Source organism: Dromiciops gliroides, chromosome 2, assembly GCF_019393635.1.
Source record: "Dromiciops gliroides isolate mDroGli1 chromosome 2, mDroGli1.pri, whole genome shotgun sequence".
Classification (NCBI taxonomy): Eukaryota; Metazoa; Chordata; class Mammalia; order Microbiotheria; family Microbiotheriidae; genus Dromiciops; species Dromiciops gliroides.
Window position 1 is genome coordinate 442,640,532 of NC_057862.1, and position 22,283 is coordinate 442,662,814.

General features: G+C 44.2%; 2 protein-coding genes across 4 annotated transcripts in view; one reads left to right on the plus strand and one right to left on the minus strand.

The window, feature by feature from the left end:
- LAMA5 (laminin subunit alpha 5) overlaps nt 1–10,318 on the plus strand; it is a 225,312-nt gene extending 214,994 nt beyond the window's left edge. The window contains exons 69-83 of the mRNA XM_043980944.1: nt 100–222; nt 491–642; nt 923–1,055; nt 1,488–1,631; nt 1,989–2,119; nt 3,152–3,319; nt 3,460–3,592; nt 3,723–3,868; nt 3,978–4,170; nt 4,621–4,779; nt 4,941–5,100; nt 5,222–5,355; nt 6,306–6,396; nt 7,164–7,283; nt 9,970–10,318. Of these exons, the coding sequence (XP_043836879.1) occupies nt 100–222; nt 491–642; nt 923–1,055; nt 1,488–1,631; nt 1,989–2,119; nt 3,152–3,319; nt 3,460–3,592; nt 3,723–3,868; nt 3,978–4,170; nt 4,621–4,779; nt 4,941–5,100; nt 5,222–5,355; nt 6,306–6,396; nt 7,164–7,283; nt 9,970–10,118 (2,136 nt within the window). The 3' untranslated portion in view covers nt 10,119–10,318. The remainder of the gene's footprint in view (nt 1–99; nt 223–490; nt 643–922; nt 1,056–1,487; nt 1,632–1,988; nt 2,120–3,151; nt 3,320–3,459; nt 3,593–3,722; nt 3,869–3,977; nt 4,171–4,620; nt 4,780–4,940; nt 5,101–5,221; nt 5,356–6,305; nt 6,397–7,163; nt 7,284–9,969) is intronic.
- Nucleotides 10,319–11,831: 1,513 nt separating this feature from the next.
- On the minus strand, nt 11,832–20,690 carry ADRM1 (ADRM1 26S proteasome ubiquitin receptor). Of its 3 annotated transcripts, none has more exons than XM_043981946.1 (10): nt 20,534–20,690; nt 18,375–18,585; nt 17,391–17,507; nt 16,653–16,776; nt 15,694–15,780; nt 14,192–14,273; nt 13,655–13,776; nt 13,016–13,173; nt 12,443–12,545; nt 11,832–12,062 (listed from the first exon to the last, which is right to left on the minus strand). In XM_043981946.1, the coding sequence occupies exons 2-10, from the start codon at nt 18,582–18,584 to the stop codon at nt 11,956–11,958; spliced, it is 1,110 nt and encodes a 369-aa protein (XP_043837881.1). In that variant the 5' UTR covers nt 18,585; nt 20,534–20,690; the 3' UTR covers nt 11,832–11,955. The 3 variants fall into 3 exon arrangements, with proteins under 3 accessions (XP_043837881.1, XP_043837879.1, XP_043837882.1); XM_043981944.1 differs by having other exon boundaries at nt 13,544–13,776; XM_043981947.1 differs by lacking the exon at nt 12,443–12,545 and having other exon boundaries at nt 13,544–13,776.
- Nucleotides 20,691–22,283: the final 1,593 nt, after the last annotated feature.

The window sequence follows — 22,283 nt, forward strand, 5'->3', positions numbered from 1 at the left end:
CTTTCCCTCTCTTTCCTCATCTCTAGACTCTATTCTCTTCTAACCGCTCTCTGCAGTCACTCTTCCGGGCTCCCTTCTCACCTCATCCCCTTCTCTCAGGACCAGTTCCTATGTCTGGCTGTCCAGGAAGGCCGCCTCATCCTCTACTATGATTTCAGCCATGGGCTGCAGATTGCCAGCCCCCAACAGGAGCTGACACCCTTTACTTCATCCAACAAAGCAGTAAGTTGGCCCCTTCTCCATCTTCTCAGCCTTCTTCCATCAGAGCAGCCATGTGATCCCTGCACCATCCTAGGAAATGGGGATGAGGACCTGGGAATGGCTCAGGTCTCCCTAAGTTCCCCCAGGTATTCTCCTCATGGGAGGACGGCACGGGGGGGGCTTTGGCTCCAGGGCCCTGTCATGCTTCCAACAAGGCTGTAGGCCATGAGGACTTTAAGATGGATCAGGGCCCTGAGGGTCTCCTCCTCTTGCTTCTCCTTCACTCTAGATCCAGATTTTCATCATGGGCGTGACAGGCCGAAAGCGGGTCCTGGTGCGAGTGGAGCGAGTGTCCGTCTTCAGCTTGCAGGAGGAGAATATGTTGGAAAACGCCGACTCCTACTACCTGGGGGGAGTTCCTCTGGAACAGCTTCCCCCGAGGTGAGACACCTAGCTCCTTCCTCCCCGCCCAAGCCTGCTAGTGCCCCTCTGTGGGAGACGAGGGTTCTGAGCTGCAGGAGTTCAGAGGTGCGAGATGTATTAGTGTGGGCTCGAGGAGTCAGTCAGCTAGGGCTACCTGGAAAGGAGAGAGACAAGCCGAGCCTGTAAGGATGGATGGGCAGGTTCTGAAGAGATGGAGGGGACAGGACAACATCTCAAAGTTGGGAAGCCACAGGAGACAGCAGAAATCTCCATCAAGTCCCTTGTCTTCTCTTGTCAGCCTAAGATCCATGTTCCCCACCGGTGGGTCCATCCGAGGCTGTGTGAAGGGCCTGAAAGCCCTTGGCAAATATGTGGACCTGAAGAGACTGAATACAACAGGCATCAGCTCAGGCTGCACTTCCGACCTCCTGGTAAGAGATCCGCTATAGATCAGGCTTTTCGCCTCAGTGTGGACCCTTGACAGCTTAGGACCGGATACCAGCTGACCTGGCTTTTGGTCCTCTTCCATTTTCCTTCTGGACCTCAGTTTTCTCATCTGAAAAATAGGGATGACGATTCTTGCCCTGCCTTCCTCAGGAGGTAGTGTGAATAGTTGGGAAGCAGTGATGCCATGGGAGGGGGCTCTTGCTAATCTCTGTGGGCCTCAGTTTCTTTCTCTGTAAAATGAAGAGGTTGGATTAGATAACCTTTGAGATCCTTCCCATCTCTCAAGCTAAGGTCCCACAAGCTGCTTAGTATAACTCATGTGTCCATTGTCAGTGAGATAACTTCTACACCCTGGGTACGTGTGGAGGTGGGGGCCACCCTGAACCCTTCTTCTGACGTACCCCCTCTCATTCCAGATTTCACGATCCATGACCTTCCATGGGCATGGCTACCTGAGCTTGGCCCTCAGAGACGTGCCCCCTCTTACTGGGAACTTCTACACTGGCTTTGGCTTCCGCTCCACACAGGACAGTGGTCTTCTCTTCTATCATGCCTCACCGGTATATGCCCCTACATCTTGGGAGTCTCTGGCCTAAATCCCTAGGTTCCCATAACAGCATCTCCTATTCTTCCCAGCTCTAAGCTGAATCCTTCCAGCTTCATTCTGTCCATTTCCTTAGATGGACAAGGAGGAGGCCCTTCTATGCAAGCCTCTATCCCTTCCCCTCAGGAAGCCCAATCTTGAATTCTTTGGTGACACAGGAGAGTAATGACTCTCTCCCCTTTCCCTGGGATCTGCCAACCACAGGAAGGAGTCCCCATGTGCCCCTTGCCCTGTTCGTTCCCCCTCATGGTATCTGTCCTGGGATTCCGATGCCCTTTTCCTGACCATGTGGTGTGTGCCCTCATGGTCCCAGGAGGGCATTTTCCAGGTGTCGCTAAGACAGGGTCGTGTGACGCTGAAGTTCCTTAGGAAAGAAGTCATGACGAGAGGTGCTTATGCTGATGGGATTTCACACTATGTTGCAGTGTACAGTAATGACACAGGGTGAGCTTTCTGAATTATTCCATTCCCCCTGCCCAGGCTTCCTGGCAAGTGGAACTCAGCTCTGGTTATCAACACTGAGGGAGAGGTGATGAGGAGTGGCCGAAAGGGCCCGGAACTGGGAGCCAGAGGCCTGGTGTTCTAATCCCAGCTCTGCCACTTACTGGCTATGTGACAGAAATCAAGTCACTGCCTCTCTCTGTGGTCTTCATTTCCTCATCTGTTTATGGCGTTTGTTTTGTCTAAGAGTCCATCCAGCGAACTCGAGAGCAGCTCCTCCCTCACCAGAGGGTGGGCCACCACATGATGAATGCTGTCCACTAAAGCTCATGCAGTCTCACTGCTCTCGCAGAGAGATCTGTGGTCTGAAAAGAGCTGATGAGGACATAGAGCCTTCAAGTATTTCTTAGCTGTTAATGAACAGCCAACATTTATATATTACTTTAAGGTTTGCAAAGCCCTTTACAGAAATGATCTCATTTGATGATCAAACTATTATTACCCACACTGGACAAAAAGGAGAAACTGAGATTGAGAGGGACTAATTACTTAAGGGGGTGAGGTGAGATTTGGGCTTAGGTCTTCCTTATTCCGAGTCACCACGTTGCCTCCTGTGATTACGAGGTACAGTGGTATGTCTGATCTATCAAACATTTCTCTTTGAATTTAGGATACAGTGTGTATATTTTGTTGCAGCAGGTTTGCCTCTTTACCTTTGTTCTATTAATTACTAATTTATTCACCCCACATTTATTGAGCACCTGTTGTGTGGAGGGTCTTGTGCCCTGCTACATTCTGGGTGAAACAGATTTGAGTAAGAGTGTCCCCATGTGCAGGAGAGTTTACAAGTCTGGTGAAATCACTTGCTGAATACTAACTAAACATCTATTTTGTGTGTCAAGTTGGGGGAGGGACCCATCATCTTTGGACAAATCCTGGTGGATGGAAATTGTGGGTGTAGTTGAAATGGCATCATGGAAGAACCCTGATGGCTATGAGAAATCCCCTTCTTCACAAGGACTCTTCTTCTCCCAGGGTCTGGCTGTACGTGGATGATCAACTCCAAGGTGCAGAGCACCAGGGGGGGCGGTCTCGTCGTCAGGTTCTAGCCGAGGGCCCTCCTCGCTTCCTCCTTGGGGGGCTGCCTGAGTCTGGTGCCTTCCAAAATCTGACTGGATGTATCAGCAATGTCTTCGTCCGGCGGTGAGTTGTAGAGAGAAGGCAAGGCCAGGGAACCCCACACCTTGAGCCCAGGAGATCACTACAGGCCCAGCTGGGGGAGCGGGGAGGCCAATGTCAGTATCCACAGAGCCTTCTGTGACACAGCTGCACTTGGCCCCCAGGGTCTCGGAAGCACAGCACGTTGTTGACCTGCAGCAGAATATCCAAAATGTCAATGTGACCACGGGCTGCACTCCCCCAGACCAACCACTCCAGCTCATGGCCTCGTCGAGGAAGTTCCGAAGAAAACCCAAGGTTGGAGCTGCTTGCTGATGGGTGGCTGAGAGCAGGAAGAACTGGGAGCAAGAGATCAGCTGGGTGGCACAGAAAGCACCCGTCTTTGTGCTCTTTCCTGCCTCCTCACCCCCACTCCTCTGTCCCCCAGGCTGCTATCCGTGACCAAGGGATGCCCCCCGACTCTGCTTGCCAGTTCCCCACCCATCTCCAAACCATCAATGATGCCCACCAATTTGGGGCTTCTCCTGCCAGCCGTCTGGAGTTTGCTCACATCCCATTCTCTTTCCAGGAAAGGTAAGCATCATCTCACTCATGAAGTTCCAGGGTGGGAGGCAGGGTGTGTCAGGACAAGCCAAGCATCCCTCAATCTGATACCGTGTCTTCTGGGCCCTCTCCCACCCAGGACCCACTTCTCTATGGATGTCCGACTGCACTCACCCCGTGGGCTGCTTCTGGCTGTGCCCACTGTAAAGTCAGGAAGCCCCTTCTTGGTCCTCTACCTCAATCGTGGCCACTTTGTCCTCCAGGCCGGAGGCCACGGAAAACCTTTTCGGATCCGCAGCCTTGAGCGATACAAGCCAGGAAGCTGGCACACGGTAAGGTGCACAGGGGTGCCAAAGTGTTCCCCAGAAACCTCTCTCTTTCTGCCCACCAGAGGAGAACTGAGTTGAGTTGGACTGGAATCAGAGGAGCTGAAACAAACGTGAGACATGGGAAAAATGCATATTCCTTCTGGGAGCCTGGAATTGTGATATTTTTTCCCCCTCCTTCCTTTCTTGGCTAAACTCCTTGAGAAATCTGTCTACATTAGATGCTTCCACTTCCTGTCCTCTCTTTCTCTTCCAAACCATCTGCAGTCTGGCATCCAATGTCATGGGATTCTCAGATGTAATGTCAACTCAGGTGCCCGGTCTTGGAATTGGAATGAGGATGCATGACGCTAAAACCCATATAGCTGTAATGCGTCCAGAACTGGTCCTCTCCTTGGTTTCCCCTGGGACATGAAGAAAGATTGGAGGATAATCTTTCCATATTCTCCTTCTCAGGTCTTTTTCAGCAGAGAGCAGAATCGAATTCAGCTGGTGATCGATGGGCTTCAGGCTCAAAGCAGTGAGGGGCCTCGTGCCCACAGGAGGGCATTGCCCAGTCATGGACCAATCTACGTGGGTGGCATCCCCTCTGCTCACAGCTGGACTCATCTCCCAGTAAGAGAAGTGCCCCATTACCACGCCACCATCTCAGCTTGACCCTTTTCCTCATGAACACCCTATCTTCCTTCTACCTCCCCCCTACTGCCCATCCATCCCCCTTTGTGACCTAGCCCAGCACCTGAAGCTCTTAGAAGTCACACAACTCTTTCCCTCAGGAAGCAGCTGGCACTAGCTTTAAAGGATGCATGAGGAACCTGAAGCTGAATGGACAGCCTCTGGAGGCCCCAACACAACTACATGGAGTGATACCATGTTACACGGGCACCCTGGAAAAGGGACTGTTCTTTGCCATGGAAGGGGGAACTGTAATGTTAGGTCTGTGAACTTTCCTCTTCCCTTTGACTTTATTTGGACCCTGGAATGGGTTGAGGGAGATGAGGATAAACTCTGAAGTATCAAAGGACCTTGCTGACCAGCCCCATTCCATATCCCACAGATCCCCCCAAGGTCTGGGGGCCAGACCTGGAGCTGGTGCTGGAGGTGCGTCCCTGGGCAGCAGCAGGACTCATCTTTCATCTAGGGTCAAGGCAGGGACCGCCCTATATCAGACTTGAAGCAGATGGAGACAAGGTGAGTGAGGCCCGGATGACTGGGGCTGCCCTGGCCTATGAGGATGTCTGCCCCAGGAGGCTGCCTTTACTTTATATGACACAAAATCTCTGCCCTGAGTGAGGGAGGTCTGATGATCCACTCACATGTTCTGATGCCACATCATGGCATGGAGCTGACCCTCTGTCTCTACCCTGTGACATACACAAGGCTATGTCAGCAGCCTAATGAACTGGAAAGTCTCTGTGGGCCATCAAGTCAAGAGCAGCCTAGCTCAACCTGGAGAGGCTACCACTGGGTGGTGAACCACCAGGCAGGAAATGTTTTTGACAAACTCAGCAAACTCATGAAACCATCTAAATAAGGCAGGGAGAGGCTGTTGTTTCACATTGGTGGAGGGTACCCAAAGTGAGGCAATCACAGGCCCTAGCACATAGTAGGCCTTAATAAATACTCAACTGATTTGAAGTACAAAAGATCATTGTTCCATGGATAAAGATCACAACTTTCTCCATGTCTTAATAAATGGTCTTGGGGGGTTGCTGTAGCAAAAAAATAATCACTAGGTAACCCCAACCTTCTTGGTAATGAGGCTCTGAATTTTCCTAAGCTAGACACAAAATATAGTCTTTAACCTATGCCTAAAACATCTCCATTTTGGTAGAACCTACTAGAAAAATGTTGTAAGCACAGCCTTTTTAGAAACCTGGGTCATCATCACCACGCCATAGTCAATCGTGGAAGGGATTTAGTGTAGGAACAATGACAAGAAGGGTGGTGCTTGGTGCTCTGAAGAGTGGGTTCTGTAGTAATGAACATATAAAATAGCAAATGATAACCCACACACACACACACGCTTTATACATTGCCTCATGTTGTCCTCCCAACAGCCCTGTGACATAGGTTAAATATTGTCCACAATATCTTCCTCTTACAGCTTTCGATGAATTGTCTCATCTGTTTTGTCTCAGGTGCTTGTCAGAGCCAACAGTGGGGCAGGGGAGTTCTCCACATCAGTGATGCGGCCTCCTCTCTGTGATGGACAGTGGCACCGAATTGCAGGTGAGGCAATGATCTCCCTCCCCAGACCCCACCTCTGGCCATAGCTTCCTGGCCTAGGGACTCCCTAGGTTGTCTGTAGGGAGTGATAGGTAAGCCACCGTGGCAGATAATCCAGATAAATTCTTGTTCAGATCTCAAGTATGCAACATGATTGGGAGAAAGGAGACAGCTCACATTCCTCATTACACTGTATGAGGCCCGGGGGAGGCTTGTTGAGGACCCATGTAGTGAGAATGTCCTTAGAAATGATTCAAAGATAGTCATGAGCCTGGAATGCTTGGGGGAGGGGGGAGACATGCTTGGGAGAGGTGACTGACCTAGCCAAACCAGTGTTTGGGATATGGCCTTGAAATACCAGGATGGGGAATTGGGACTTGATCTTTCTTTTGGGAAGCCACGGACCAGGGGAGAGATCTGATAAAAGTCTGGCAGGCTGAAGGGGGAGAGAGTTAAACCAGAAGACTACTAGATTAGGGCAAGGATGGAGATGGTTGGAATGCAGAGGAAGGAACACATTCAGATGACCAACTACACTCCCTCCACCCCACCCCCAAAGTAGAAATTTACAAGTCCATGAGTTGCCTGGTGGGTGGGAAAGGTTAAACCATTTTCACTTGGGTGGTATTCCTAGGGAACCCAAGGTCTCTCCAAGTACAAGGTTGTCTCCTTATCCCTTTCAATGTCCATGGCTCTGCTCAGGGGAGTTCTAGGGCAAGTAGGAAGGACAGCCCTTTGGGTAGGAGCTAAGCCAGAGGTCTCTCTCTCAGTGATTAAAGGAAGAAATGTGCTCCAGCTTGATGTGGATACAGAAGGCAATTACACAGTGGGTCCTGCCTTGGTTCCTTCCATTATCACCAAAGAACCTCTTTACCTGGGAGGGCTACCAGGTAAGTCCCACCTGTAGCTAGTTGGGGGAACTAGCTTCCAGAAGGGGGTTAAGGAAGACTGACAATCTCTTTTGTTTCTGCCTGTTTAAAAGACGTCTTTGTCTATTGCCCATTCCATCATGCAGTGCAAACGGCACCATTCTACAGAGTAGAAGATCAGGATTCTAGTTCTGGCTCTGCCACTGACTTGCCCTGTGCCCATGGACGAGTCGTCATTGTTCTAAGCCTGTTTCCTCTTAATGTAAAACAGAGACTAGGGGCAGCTAGGTGGCGCAGTGGATAGAGCACCGGCCCTGGATTCAGGAATACCTGAGTTCAAATCTGGCCTCAGACACTTAACACTTACTAGCTGTGTGACCCTGGGCAAGTCGCTTAACCCCAATTGCCTCACTAAAAAAAACAAACAAAAACACCGGAGACTAAAATCATCTCCCCTGTCTAAAGAGCATAAGAATAGCCAGCATTTATATAGTGCCTTAAGGGTGGAAAGCACTTAATAGACATGATCTCATCTGAGCCTTGCAACACTTCTGTGAGATCGGAAACTGAGGCTGAGAGATTGCGTGACTTGCCCAATTACAGTCCATTTTGTCCTAGATCTCAGAATGAGGTGATAAAACCCTCCTTTAGCCTACTACTCACCCAGCACAATTCAGTGGAAGCTCTAGGACAGCAGTCTCCTAGAAAGCCCCCAGTACATAGTGAAAATCTGTGATTTATGGTAGAGTTAACTCTCTCCACATAGGCAGATTGCAACCCTTCTATGAATTCGTACAGTATTCAAGAGTTGTGGTCAACAAAAGCTATCACCTGAAGCTAACACAGTAATAACAAAGTCTCTCCCAACTTAGCTAGCTAGTCAGATTGTTGGGTACCAGATCATACGATCAGTCACCAGGCCTGTATGCAAACCTTTCCAGCCTGGAAGATCCTCCAAGCCCAATAACTTGCACACAAAGTTTATAGGATACTTTCTTCCTAACAACTCTATGAATTAGACAGTACAAAATTATCCCTATTCTTCAGATGAGGGGAAAGAGGTTTAGAGAGAGAACAGGACTTGTTCAAATTCTCCCAGCTAGTGTGTGAGCCAGGAATTGAACCCAGGTGTTCTGAACCCAAGTCTTACACTCTACTCCATGACTCTCCAATGATCATTTTAAGCAGTACAGTACTAGACATAGCAGCTGTTATTTCTGTAGACCATTAAAAAAATTTTAAGTCTGAAAATGCAATAAATATGTATTAAGTACCTACTGTGTGCAGTCTAGGAAAAGGCACTAGGGAAAGCAAGGACAGACTAGGCAGCCCTTGTACTCAGAGAGCTTGGTGTCCAATAGAACAAGATTACTTTCTAAGACTACTATTATAGAATATAGAGACACCTGAACTTAGAAATCAGGAAGACTAGAATTTGAATACATCTGTGTCACCCTGAGCAATTCACAATCTCTGCCTTTGTTTCGTCATCTGTAAAAACAGGAATAATAATAGCACCTACCTCACAGGAGTGTTGCCAGGCTCAAATGAGATCATGTATATATTAAGTGCTGTCCAAACCTTAATGCAATATATAAACATAGGCTATCCTTACACTCATTAGACAGGTAGATGATCTTAGTCTATTTTATGTTAAGAGGAAATGGAGAGGGCCAGCTAGGTGGTGCAGTGGATAAAGCACTGACCTTGGATTCAGGAGGACCTGAATTCAAATCTGGCCTCAGACACTTGACGCTAGCTGTGTGACCCTGGGCAAGTCACTTAACCCTCATGGCCCCACCAAAAAAAAAAAAAAGAAAGAAATGGAGGCTTAGAATGACGACTCAACTTGTCCATGAGCATAGGACAAGTCAGTGGTAAAGGAAGGATCCTGATCCTCTGCCTTCCTAGAATGGTGCTCTTTGCACTGTGTGATGGAAGGAGCACTGAACTTAAAGTGGACTCAATTCTGAGGATGACCTCTGACATTAGTTGAGCAACCCTGGGCCCTTGCTGGGCTTCAAAATGGGGATATCAATACTTGTAGTAAGGGGTGTCATAGACTAAATGTTTTGTAACTTGAAGCCCTCTAGAAATGTCAGCTGTTAAAATACAACGAAACTGCTGTCCCTGTATAGTTGTCCTCAATGTTTGCAAACAGTTCTTCAGATTCTTCTTAGTGCTGAGTGTTAACAGTGAGATGTTTGGAGTACCAGCTCTGAACCAGTCAGCTTAGCAAGTGGAATAATATGGACAAGCCAGGGCTGCCTGTGTTCCCTATAAAATGATTTTTTTATAGTGTAACAAGGTCCCTCTTAACCTCTCTTCTCCATATTGAAAAAACTAAGGCTCCCCTAATGAAACTATCACTTCTCTCATTGCCAGTATCCACGCAAGCTCACCTTAACCAACAGCCAAAGGACTCAGTGTTAGGGACCACACTGGCAGTCTGGTGAAGCACATAGATCCCTTCTAAGAATGTTTTTAAATATGTAAAATGTGTAAAATACATGGGATTACAAAAACCAATTAGACACACCTGCCCCAAATGCAGGATAAGAACCCTTGCCTTAATGAAACATGGGTTGGGTGAATTTGGGAGTGGGGGTAGGGAATATACATAGAGCTGCTTAACTTACTTCCAGGCTTAACTATTGTTTTCTGTTGACTTCCTTGTTACCACCTCCCCTCCTCCCCCAATCCACAGAGACTTCGAAGTCCATGGTTCCACCATCATCTCTACCTGGTTACTATGGCTGTATAAGGAATCTTGTGGCAAACCGTCACCCTATCGACCTGACACACACTGGCATCATCCAAGGGTCAGTGGGTGCAAGTGGCTGCCCAGTCATGTAAATAAATGGTCCAAACACATAGGAGATTAAAGCTGCCCTGCTGCATATAGCCCCTCTCTCTGGTTAGTAAGTATTGGCAGACTCTGCACCCCATCATTTTTTCAGTATTTTTCACCCCAGGTGGGGAAATTTGGATAATTGACTTAAGCATTAGACACTTTACAACTCATCATGTGTAAGCAAGTAAATTTAATGTATCTTCTATAAATGAAGAACCAAAAGTGGGGCTATGCATTTCTGGGCCTGAGATGGTGCTAAGAAAAGGTGGTACTCCAGTCATGCTGCTGGTTTGCCCACCATTCATAGAATCTCAAAGCTGGAAAGGACCTCCAGAGGGAATCTAGTCCACCTCACACCAAAGCATGAACTCCCTCCCTCCCTCTGTAACATCCCTAAGTCCATCCATCCAGCTTCTGCTTAAAGATTCTAGGGATGGAGAACTCACTACCTCTCGTTCCGTTTTTGAATAGCTCTACTCTTTAGGAAGATTTTCTTTGTTAAGCCTAAATCCCCCTTCCAGCAACTTTCAGCCACCGACCCCCTAGTTCTGCTCCCTTGGGCCAAATAAAACTCTAATCTCCCTTCCACATGACAACCCTTCATATACTTGAAGATAGTGATCGCGTCCCTGCCCCCACTAAGCTTCTCCAGGCTAAACATCTCTCATTCTCTGTTATCCCCATGAATTGCTTTCAGTCCATATATTTATTCCCATTTTATGCTTCCCACCCTTTCTTCCTTTCAGGGTCATAGCCTGTGATTCTTGTGGTTGTAGTACAGCTCCAATGACAAAAACTTTCCTTCTGTCCCCTTCGTTTACTTTGTGCACTTACACATTTATATATGTTTTTTAAATATACATATGCATATATATATTTGTGTGTATATACCTAGATGTATGGGGATAAATCTTATGTCTGGAAATGATTTATAAATTATGTTTTTTTATATGATTGGGTAAATATTATAAAATGGGTTAATCTTTTATCATCTTTCAATGAGTTTCATTATGACCTTTCCCACTCTTTTTCAGTAGGATAAAAGCTTTGTAAATCACTGGTACATACTTTTGAAAGCAAAAATAATAATAAAAAAATAAATATGCTTACTTTAAATACTGGTTAGTGAAATGAAATGGAAAAAATCCTCTCGGCTTGGTCAGAGAGGGCTCAATGGCAGCAAAAGGTAATGATATTAAGCTAGGTCCTTTGTCCAAGCATCTAGTCCCTGCCTAATTTCACTGCACACACACCTTGACTGTTTTTAGTTTAAAGGTCTGCTCCTTGTTTTGGAGGTTTTGAAAAATCTCCTTTAGATAACCAAGCCATCAGCCTCCAGATGCATCTGAAGCACCCAAAATAACTTTTTCTAAAAAAAAAATCAGTGTTTAGGGGAGATTTGCTTCAAATCAAAGTGATGAAGCCACATCTGGATAAACAGTTTATTTGCTCTGGAAAGCTGACCCACTTGCAGCTTTCATGTGGTGTATGTAATTTACCAGATGTCGCCCAGGGAAAACTTGTCAAGCAAGGTTCCAGCTCTGCCTGTAGACACTAACAGGATGTCCGTGAGCAACATGCTGGCACTCACTTCCAGCGCTCCATGAGCTCACAAAGTATTTCCTCACAGACAATTTGTGCCTAAAGACTAGGCAAAGGGCACTTGGGACTCACTCTTTCTATTTCTGGCACACACAAAAACTAGAGGTGGCAGATAAAAGAAAAGTTCTTTATTCTGTAGGCTGAATGTAGTAGGCATGTGTATGCAATAAACTAGTGACACTACTGAAGTCACTTAATTACTAAGAATTTCCAATATCTTAAAAGACAGCAAATAATTTAATCTAAACTCATATCTTCCTCTTCATCTTTCTTGTCCTTTGCATCTCCTTCCTTTTGGTCTGACTTGGCATTGTTCTGCATGGCTTTGGCAAATGCTTCGACATCTAAAACATCATTAAAAGATATTATCAGTTCTTGCCCCCAGGAACACTTTAATAATCAGCCAAGTTGCTTTGATAAAAGGGAATAAAAATGAAAATGCAGATTAAAGAAAATCTGCAAACACTAGCAAGGCTACAATTTTTTAAAACCCACACAAATTAGGTTCCGGAGAGATTACAATTTGCTCCATTAAGCAAATCAAACTTTGTCAGACATGCCAAAATGAAGTGTTCTCTGAATGTTCTTACCCAAGAGAAATGTTTCTAAACAAATCATTACACAATTTAGGCTGCAAAAAAAAATTTTTTTAACTGTTACATAAGAATTCATCTTCAAATCTTAAAGATATGTTTCATGTGAGGGAAGAACAAAAGGTACTTACCACCCTTATTTGCTGCATCTACAGCTTCAGTTGGTAAACCAAACTGACTCATAAGTGGGCCAAGCTGTCCTGAGGCTAAGGCAGCACTGAACATACTTAATGCCTGAAAATGAAAGGCATTCATGAAAAATGACTAAAACTTTCTGGTTTTTTCTACTATTCAACTTCAGTCTTTTCCCTAGCATATACCTAAGCCCAACTCTCTAAGGAAATTAATCAAATCAACACATACTTTAGTATCTACTATTTAACAAGATACTTGAGACTGTGCCAGCTAGCACCAGGCTCTGTCTGACAGTGGAGGGAGCCATTGTTTCTGAACACTTATGTAATGTAACCTAGGAGACAAGAGAATGCCTAAAGACCCACAGGAGGTGGGCCTAAGCTACTGAATCACATGGTGACAAAATCTCCAAATGGTTACAGCATATAACATTTCTTGTGAATCAAAAAAGGAGGAAGAAGGGGAGGAAAGGGAGCTCCACCATCATATGGGATGGCTAGGAAACGTGACAGAATTTTAAGCTTAGCTATTGGACAATCAGAGATAGAAGCCAATGGCCATACTCCTACCTGTTGAAACTGAGGAGAGGTCAGTGTGTTCTGAATCTCTTCTGCAGTCTGTGGAAGAGATTCTCCAGAGGGAAGATAAGGCAGCAACCGCTCTTGGACTTCAGCATTGGCCAGAATGGGAGCCATGATCTCTGGAGTTAGTACACTGGCCAAGTCAACTAGGATATAACAACAAAACTATAAGTTGTTTGGCACATACTACTGGCTGCTTAATGGGGGATGGAGCGTCAGATTTCATGGATGATATCAAGACTAGAAGCAGCCAAATCACCCAGTGAGGCTTAATGGGAGAGATGAGATCTCTTCACTGGCTCCTGCTTCTTGCCAATGGTTGCTTTCTGCTTGGCAGGAAGTCTCAAGCTCAGCACTTATTGGGAACATTAGCCTTTTCCAGGATGATTTGCAAACCAATGGTGCCATAAAGAACACTTTCACTAAGGACATGCCTTCCCAATCCCCTTGAAAGAGAACAGGAGAGCAGCAGGCACCTTTACCCCAACAGCTTTCAGTCAACGAAAAAACGTTTACCTTGCTGTCCGCCTCCTGCCCCAGATGGCACATTCATAGTAGCTAAAATGTTCTGAAGGTCACTCAGTTGAATGGGCTGGGTTGGGCTTGTTGCTGTGCTGGTTCCATTACCTGAACTCGGTGCAGGGCTTGGACTAGTTGCAGAGGCAATTGCTTGAGCACTGGGTGCTGGTGTAGCACGAGCGGAAGAAGAGGTGGAAGATGGGGTTACAGAAGCTGACTGGCTCCGGGAGCTGAAAGCATAAAGAGCACCATTGAGAAGTAATGTATTTCTTGCTTTAAAGCATAACCGAGGAGTTATATGAAGAATTCATCTCATTTTAAAGTACATTAAAGGAGAACCTATGTATTAAAGTTAGCAGTGAAACCTTCTGTCATGCAAACATTCATTCCCTGATTTGGTTGTTTTTTTTGTGTGGGGCAATGAGGGTTAAGTGACTTGCCCAGGGTCACACAGCTAGTAAGTGTTAAGTGTCTGAGGCTGGATTTGAACTCAGGTCCTCCTTAACAGGGCTGGTGCTTTATCCACTGCGCCACCAAGCTGCCCCGCCCCGATTTGTTTTAAAGGTTAGATTTTCAAGTGCCTGTGGCACTGCACATCTGGAGTAAGTTTCTAAAAATTAAGTCCAAGACACAGAAAGGCCTCACCTTGATGAAGAGCTGCTTGTTGGAGGCCCTCCACTCCCCAGTAAGCTAGCCAGACCAGGACCTGTCAGTGCACCAAGCCCACCTACAGTGAGGAAACAAGCGTTAACTCAAAAAAATTCATGCGCAGCTTTCTCCCTTAACATTGGCATTCAATGACAGTTTCTGTCAGGACTCTGATTTGGGGAAAATCTACCAACAGTAATTGTGGATTTGTGATCAAGAGCATGTAACCCTTGAATACAAGAAATATATCAGGGTTCTGAACTGAAGAAAAATGAAATACCATTGGTTTATACAATATCCTTCCCTGAGCTGGTGTCACTTCACAAAATTTTCCCAACATGAATAGTAGAAAAGAAATAGTGACATCAAAATAGGCCACAATTCTCAGTGGAAATTAGACTCACATCACCTCTCAATCTTGCTTTCTTGTAATGAGAAATCTGAAGAGAGACTGTACTTTATGCAATTTATTTGTATGGTGGATTTGGGAGTCAGCCAGAAGACCTGGTTTCAAATCCTAGCTCTCTCACTTACCTGTGTAACCTGTGTGACCTTGGACAAGTCACTTCCTCTCTCTTGGCCTCAGTTTCCTCATCTGTTAAATAAGAGGGTTACACTAGATGACATTTAAGGTCCCTTCCAACTCTTAATCTATGAGCCTATGAATCCCATTAAATCTGATTAAGGATAAAATCAGTCTGAACTATGGAACATTTTTAAAGACATAAAGGGACTTTGGGTACATACAAAGAAAGTGAAACTAAGTTAGAGTAGTGTTCCCAGTTGAGGTATCAAGGGGGTTGCCTTTAATGAAAATATAAAAATCAATTATCACTGCAAACTGGATATATGTACATGGGGTCAAATACTTCCTGGTATTTTAAATGTGTAAACAAAACTGAAACAAAAAAGTTTAAAATGCTGTAATGTTGGACAAAAAAGCCAAACTTCTTGATGGGGGAAAAAAAAAAGGCTTTTGGGGAAAAGACCCCCATGTGGCTAGCTAAACTCAGATTTACTTCTCATTAAATGAGTGGTTCCCCACTTGTGGCCACTAGAAAGCACTCTAATAGATACCCACTTCCTACATACTTCATTCTATATAGGAAGCAGGAGCTTGAAGTAAATAAAGGGAAATACATTCTAATCATTAAATCATTGAACATTTTACACCTAACAGAGACTCAGATAATCTAGTCCAACCCTTTCATTTTATAAATGAGGAAACAGGTCTAGTGACATGAAGTGGCTTGCATTAAGATCACATAAATATGAAGTGGCAAATCTAGGATTCTTATCTGGATTTTCTGCATCCAGATCCAATAGTCTTAAATCACAACACCTCTTCACTGATAGATTTCCAACAACAGCAAAATTGGTATTTCGTTTATACATATTTAACAAATTGCTCAGTAAAAACAAATTGCTCAGAAACAATTATAGCTGAAGGCTTAAAGTGAAGAACAGTCACACTTCAGACCAAGAATCTGAAATCTTACCAAGTCCTCCCAAGCCAGTTGGTCCAATAAGTTGCATGAGCTGGTTATGACTCATGTTACCCAAAAGGCTCTGCAAACCACCTTCACCTGAAAAACAAAAACAAGTTAGACATACCACCTAGACTTTCATAAACCAAACCAAACTCAAAAGACCAATCTTGATTAAGAACTCAAAAATCAGTTAGTACATGATCTTTAAGTCCTACACAAAGGACTTAAAGTTTGAGAAATAACTATACTACACCATTTTCTAATAGATTTACATCAATAGCAAAATTATACAAAATCATATGGTTTTATATATATATATATATATTTAAATTTCCCAATAAAAAACAAATTGCTCAAGAAGGCTTAACTAAAGTGAAGAACCTTAATTTACTATCTTTGAAAGACGACAAATCCCAAAAGCCATAAGATGGGACTTGCCCAGTCTTATTTTGAATTCTTTGTCTAATATAACTTGACATTAGCAGTCCACTGGCTAAAACTTTAAAATCCTATTTAAGAGATATTAGCTATAAAAGTATCTGTTAGCAGGATGTAAATTGAATGTTGAAAAGGGAGGTTATAAATCTATCTAGACTCTCAGTACTAGTAATGACACCAAAGGTTGATAAATATAGCTGACATTTATGTAAGACATTTATGTAAAGCACTTTAACTGTACATACATTTTTCCATCTGATACTCAAAACAACCCAGTGAAGAAACTAAGGATGAAAGATGTTAAGTGACTTATCTTTGATTATACAATTACTCAAGGCAGGAGGCAGGAATGAATCTAGGCCTCTGCTGACTTCAAGTAGTGGTCAGTCCACTATACCACGTTGCCTGCCTCTCAATCTATGTCCACTTTTAACAAAAAAACAAAATAAAAAACTGCCCCACAGTTGAGAGGCTAGGTCATTCTGAAAATGTTTCAAAACTGACAGTCAAGTTGAAAAAGGATTAACTACCTCCAAGTGCTGAAAGTTCATGGCCTCCACTCCCGCTTGCACCCAAAGCTCCTGGCATAGGTGGATTATTCAAATATTCATTTACTTTCCTGCAATGTTCTTCATCCTTCTCAGTCTTGGGCTCCTGTAGGAAGAGAACTGGGGTCACTGACATAGTCTTTCAAAAGGACCTAAGATCGGGGCAGTCAGGTGGCACAATGGATAAAGCACTGGCCCTGGATTCAGGAGGACCTGAGTTCAAATCTGGCCTAAGACACTTGACCTGTACCAGCTATGTGACCTTGGGAAAGTCACTTAACCCTCATTGCCCCACAAAAATTAAAACAAAAAACAAAAGGACCTAAAATCCAGAATACCGTTTTTTAATCCAAAATACTTTTGCACTGAATAATTACTACTTTTCTTATACTCTTCCCTTGGCTTTATCTTTTTATATTATTTCCACAAGAGAAATCCTTACTATCAACATATATATTTGTACTTTTCAATTAGCTGTACACAGCAGGGTCCTATAGAATGCTGATGACAAGGAACCAATACAACACCAGGACTACAGTAAGAGACTAAATATCACTTTGCTGAGGAGAGGGAAGAGATGGTAATAATAAATCTGTGTGTGTGTGTGTGTGTGTGTGTGTGTGTGTGTGTGTGTAAAAATAAAACTGAATCCATGGCTTAAAGAATTCAAATGAAAATTGGAGTTTGAGTGAAAAAAGTGAAATAAAAAATTTCACTAACCTGCATCCAAAAGAAGAGTCTCTTTGATCCTGCCTTGAACTTCAGTACATATACTCTACCAGTAGTGCACTGAGGTACTCGCTTAAATTCACAATCATCAGGAAAAATAATTAAGTCCTGGAAAAAAGGTTAGGAAAGGATTATTGAAAGATCAGAAGAAATCTATCTTCGAACCCACTCTGAATGAATACCACTGAAAACAAATTCTTAAGAAGTCTGGCGACTGGGGCAGCTAGATGGCGCAGTGGATAAAGCACCAGCCCTGGATTCAGGAGGACCTGAGTTCAAATCCGGCCTCAGACACTTGACACTTACTAGCTGTGTGACCCTGGGCAAGTCACTTAACCCCAACTGCCTCACCAAAAAAAAAAAAAAAAGTCTTGTGACTAAATGTAAAGCAATTAACAGCAATTCATTTTGCTGACAGTTACAGAGCCAAATCTAAATTTATCTTCAGATATTACATATCATAGGATCAGAGATTTAGAGTTGGAAGGGTCCATAGAAGTTCTCTAATACAATCCCCACAGAGACAAAGCATTTAAGTGATTTGATAAAGTTACACAGGAATTAAGTGACAAAACTGAGATCTGAGTCCAGGGCTTCTGACTCCAAAGCTAGCATTATTTCCATAGCACCACATTGTCCAAATCACAGGTAGAATTACTACAAAATAAAGTTCCTTGGAGAAGGCTAAATATCTTTAAAAGATCCAAACCTAGCCACCCAATTTTAGTTGCACAAAGTTACAGGAACTGCACTAGTGTAACCACAAGCCATTTGACTAGGAAAAGAATACAAAAGACCCTGAAGAAAGCAGACTGGTAGCAAAGTAATTTGGACATTCTTCAAGCTATAAACAAGTGCTACCAAATTAAAAAAAAAGACATTTCAATGTTTAAAAATATATAATACAGCCATTTTAAAGACAAGTCTTAAAATCAAATTTCTTCACTTTTAAATTAAAAATTACTCAATACTCACATCTTCTACAGTACCAGAAGTCCTATCCTTCCAACAGAAATGAATGAGGGAATCATCAGTTTGTTGGATGTATACAAGCCCTTTCCGTTTATCTGGGGTAACTGTAGTTCCTTTTAATGACATTTTTCCTGCCCGAAATTCCACCAAGTATTTGCTGGATGAGCCCCGGGAGCCTGGGACTAGGCTTGGAAACAAAGCACCTGAAGTCATTCTGAAACAGGGGAAAAACAGAATCTTACACCATACATTTATTCTTTTCTATACAATATTGTCCTAATTGTAAAACTTTCTCCAATATGCAATGCACATATTAAATATTAATAGTAACAGCACTGAAAATTAGCCCCTTTGAACCATACCAGGTAATACCACAGCTCAGAGTGAAAAGCTGAGTATTAAGTTCCTTATCTTATATGGTTTTGTTGAAAAAATAAGCCAGCAGTCAGTCTATATCCAAACCATACCCTTTCACATATCCCAGAAAAGAGTTAAGAATTACATACTGAAATTATAAACCCAGGCCATTATTTGAAAATCTATTTTAAAAAAAAAACACCCATGGTTTAGTCAGCTCCAATATTAATAACAAAGACTTGAACATCAGGAGTTTGGACACAGACATCTTACCAAAGACAACCAGCTTTTATATGAACCCAAATCATATTAAAGAATCTCATTCCCAAGAGATCATGGGATCATAAATACATAGTGAAAGGGACCTTAAAGAAATCAAATCCACTCCACCCACCCCCATGACCAATTTTACAAATGAAGAAATTAAAGCCCAGAGGTTAAATGGCAGGAAAGTAGGGGCAGCTAGATGGCGCAGTGGATAAAGCACTGGCCCTGGAGATTCAGGAGTACCTGAGTTCAAATCCAGCCTCAGACACTTAATATTTATTAGCTGTGTGACCCTGGGCAAGTCACTTAACCCTCATTGCCCTGCAAAAACAAAACAAAACAAAATGGCAGGAAAGTAAATGGAGCTAGGAGTCAAACTCAGGTTATCTGACTCCAAATACAGCATTTTTTTCCTACAGTAGCTTGTTACTCTATGCTTTAAAAGAAAAAAATCTAAGGAAAAAATTAAAAATAAAACCTTTTTATCTTCCTGTTTCATTGAGAACTTCACTAAAACCTAAGTTCCCTGAAGTATGGAAGTATTTTTTCCATTCCCAATAACTAGCACTGTCTGCCAAACCGACTGTAACAAAGATTTACTAAATGATAAATTATGCTCAACTTTTTTTCTCTCACAAAACTTTGGGTTTTTGTTGTTTTGGGTTTTTTTTTTTTAGAAAAGGTTAAGTACCCAAGAGTGCCTTGTTTCTCTGCAATCAGATAAACTGAGTAAACCCAGTTTTACGTGCATAAACTTTCTCTCCTATGAGAGAGGAAGACAAGGGGAGGAGAGAAGGGACTTCAACAGATGACAGAGTGTTCCTTTGAAGGTCCACAGTAAATCAAGAACTGGGAAAACACTAGAACATCAATTCCTCCTTCGAAAAGTGACCATTCATTTCAAGTGATCTTCCCTCCTCATAAGAACACCTTCGTGGAAGCTAGGCACGCATCTCATCCCGTCTGGTCTCTCCCCGGGGCTGGCACGAAGGTATTGGGTCAATATCGAAAAGCCTAAGAGGTAACTGACAGAACACAAGCTGGACAGGATATTCCCTAGTGCCCGGCACAAATGCTCCATTACTGAGTGAAAACACAAGCAAAAAAGTGGAAGGGGGGGGGCTTTATTTGGGGGGGTGGGGGCCTGGAAGACACTATGACAAAACTCTTTAAGAGGAAGGTCAGTCAGGAGAATTTTGGGTAGCCTGGGTCAGCTGTAAGCTATGGGGAGCCTTCTTCAGTCGCTCCTCCTCCTTTACACAGCCACTCTGCGCCCCCAGCCCAAGATATGGCCTTGACCCCTGATCCCAAACCTTTCGCCACCTGAGGCTCAGCCACGACCACTCCGGCTTCTATGCCCCCCTCCCCCCAGCAGGAGAAACCCTCCCCGGCCCCCGCCTCCCCCACCCGGCCGCCGCCACCAGCACCCGCCTGCCCAAACCGTCCTCTCCACACCCTCCCTCTCCGACCGGCTCGGACCCCGACTCTAATTTCGTGTCGGGCTGGGCCTCGGGCCTCCCAGAGCCGTCTGCTCTTACCTGGGGCCTGGGGTGCGGACGGTGGGTGAAGCAGTGACTACAGCTTGCTCTTCCTCCTCTGCAGCTGCCGGCCCGGCCGGAAATCTCTTATTGCCCCACCCTCCCTTCGTTCTTTGTGCTGATTGGGCTTGTCTAGACGCTCTACCGGCGCTTCTCTGAGAGCGATTGGCTTGAGCGGCGGCCCATCATTTTCCTCCCTCTCCCGGTCTCCCTCCTCCCTCTCCTCTCTCGCCTTCTTTCGCCTCCCCCACCCCCGGCTCATTCCGCCGACCCCGCAGCGCGAAGAGGAAGCGCCATCACCACGCAGAATTTGGCGGAGCAGAGCGGCTCCTATTGTTGCTGTGTCATAGGGGAGCGGCGGCGGCCCCTGGCGGAGGCGCCTGGAATTACAGAGGCCTCTTGAAGAGCCAGTTTTGCATGGTTTACCTCGGTTTAAGAAAACCCAGTACCAAATAGGCGACCTTGCAAAGCAAATCACTAGGGAAAGGGTCATATTTGTAACACTCTACGGTGACAATAATTAACTCGCTTTAAGCACCGAGGACAATAGCTCCTAAGGCTGAGGTGGTTCCCTGTTCTTCTGTTTTAAGGAGTTTATTTTAATAGACCAAAGTTATGAGCTGTTACAATAGCTTTACATTCTCAATTAGGAAAATCCCCAACTTTACATTTATATCTATCTCTAGTTAAAGTCTGGGTAATGAAACAACAGATGATTATGGCTATGGATAAAAAGGGCATAGATGAGGAAGTTTGGGGAAAGAGCCAGCCTTTTCTCAGGCTTCCCTCCAGTTAGATAGAGAGATAGAGATGTCTCCTGCAAACATCTCAGATATATTCCTGGGGTTTTTTTTCCTAATTTAATATTTTATTTTTTCCCAATTACATGTAAAAACAATTTAAACTTTTTTTTTCAAATTTGGAGCTCCAAATTCTCTCCCTCCTTTCTACCCCACCCCTTAGTGTGTGTGTGTGTATAGTATATATATTTTTAAATGGTCCTTAGTAATGTTACCACTTAACATTTTGGGTTCTAGAAGCATACTGTTCTTTCTAGTTCTCTAAATATAGTTCTCTAAGTCTAAGGTAGTTGACATGACCTCAAAATGCCACTTGGGCACGAGAGATGAGTACCTAATGACTCTTCAATATCTCCCTTGTCTGCCACACTTCCATCCTACTTGATCCAGTCTATCTAAGGAATGTGATTTTAATTAGCTCTAATATATAAACGACCACTGGGCAAGGCCAAGTTTGGTCAGCTTATCCAAACTCAATTCTCTTATCTAAGGCCTAGGAGTTAGGCCCCCATCTTTACTTCTTCATCTCCTTTAAGCAGTGAGGTCTACTAGGGAATTTAAAATGTGATTTGATTGGGGCAGCTAGGTGGCGCAGTGGATAAAGCACCGGCCCTGGATTCAGGAGAACCTGAGTTCAAATCCAACCTCAGACACTTGACACTTACTAGCTGTGTGACCCTGGGCAAGTCACTTAACCCCCATTGCCCTGCCAAAAAAAAAAAATTAAAATGTGATTTGACCTAGTAAAATTAAATTTGCATGCAACTTTTTGGGGCCATATACATCATAAACAGCATGGTATACTATCTTGGGGCTAGAAGGGGGAGAGAAAGAGAGGAAGATAGAACTAATGTAGTACCTATGGAGTTGTAGATTTCCGAATGGATTTACCCAATCTAAGGCAGAGGCAAGCATATCACTCTCAGCCTTAGTTTTCTCATCTAAAAAAT

Coding starts and splice junctions, on each gene's coding strand:
- ADRM1 (XM_043981944.1), bottom strand. CDS start 18,584: ATGACTTCAGGTGCTTTGTTTCCAAGCCTAGTCCCAGGCTCCCGGGGC. Junction 16,777..17,390: donor GACTCTTCTTTTGGATGCAG/GTTAGTGAAATT, acceptor CTCTTCCTACAG/GAGCCCAAGACTGAGAAGGA. Junction 13,174..13,543: donor GGCAGGAGGCGGACAGCAAG/GTAAACGTTTTT, acceptor GTTATATCCTAG/TTGACTTGGCCAGTGTACTA.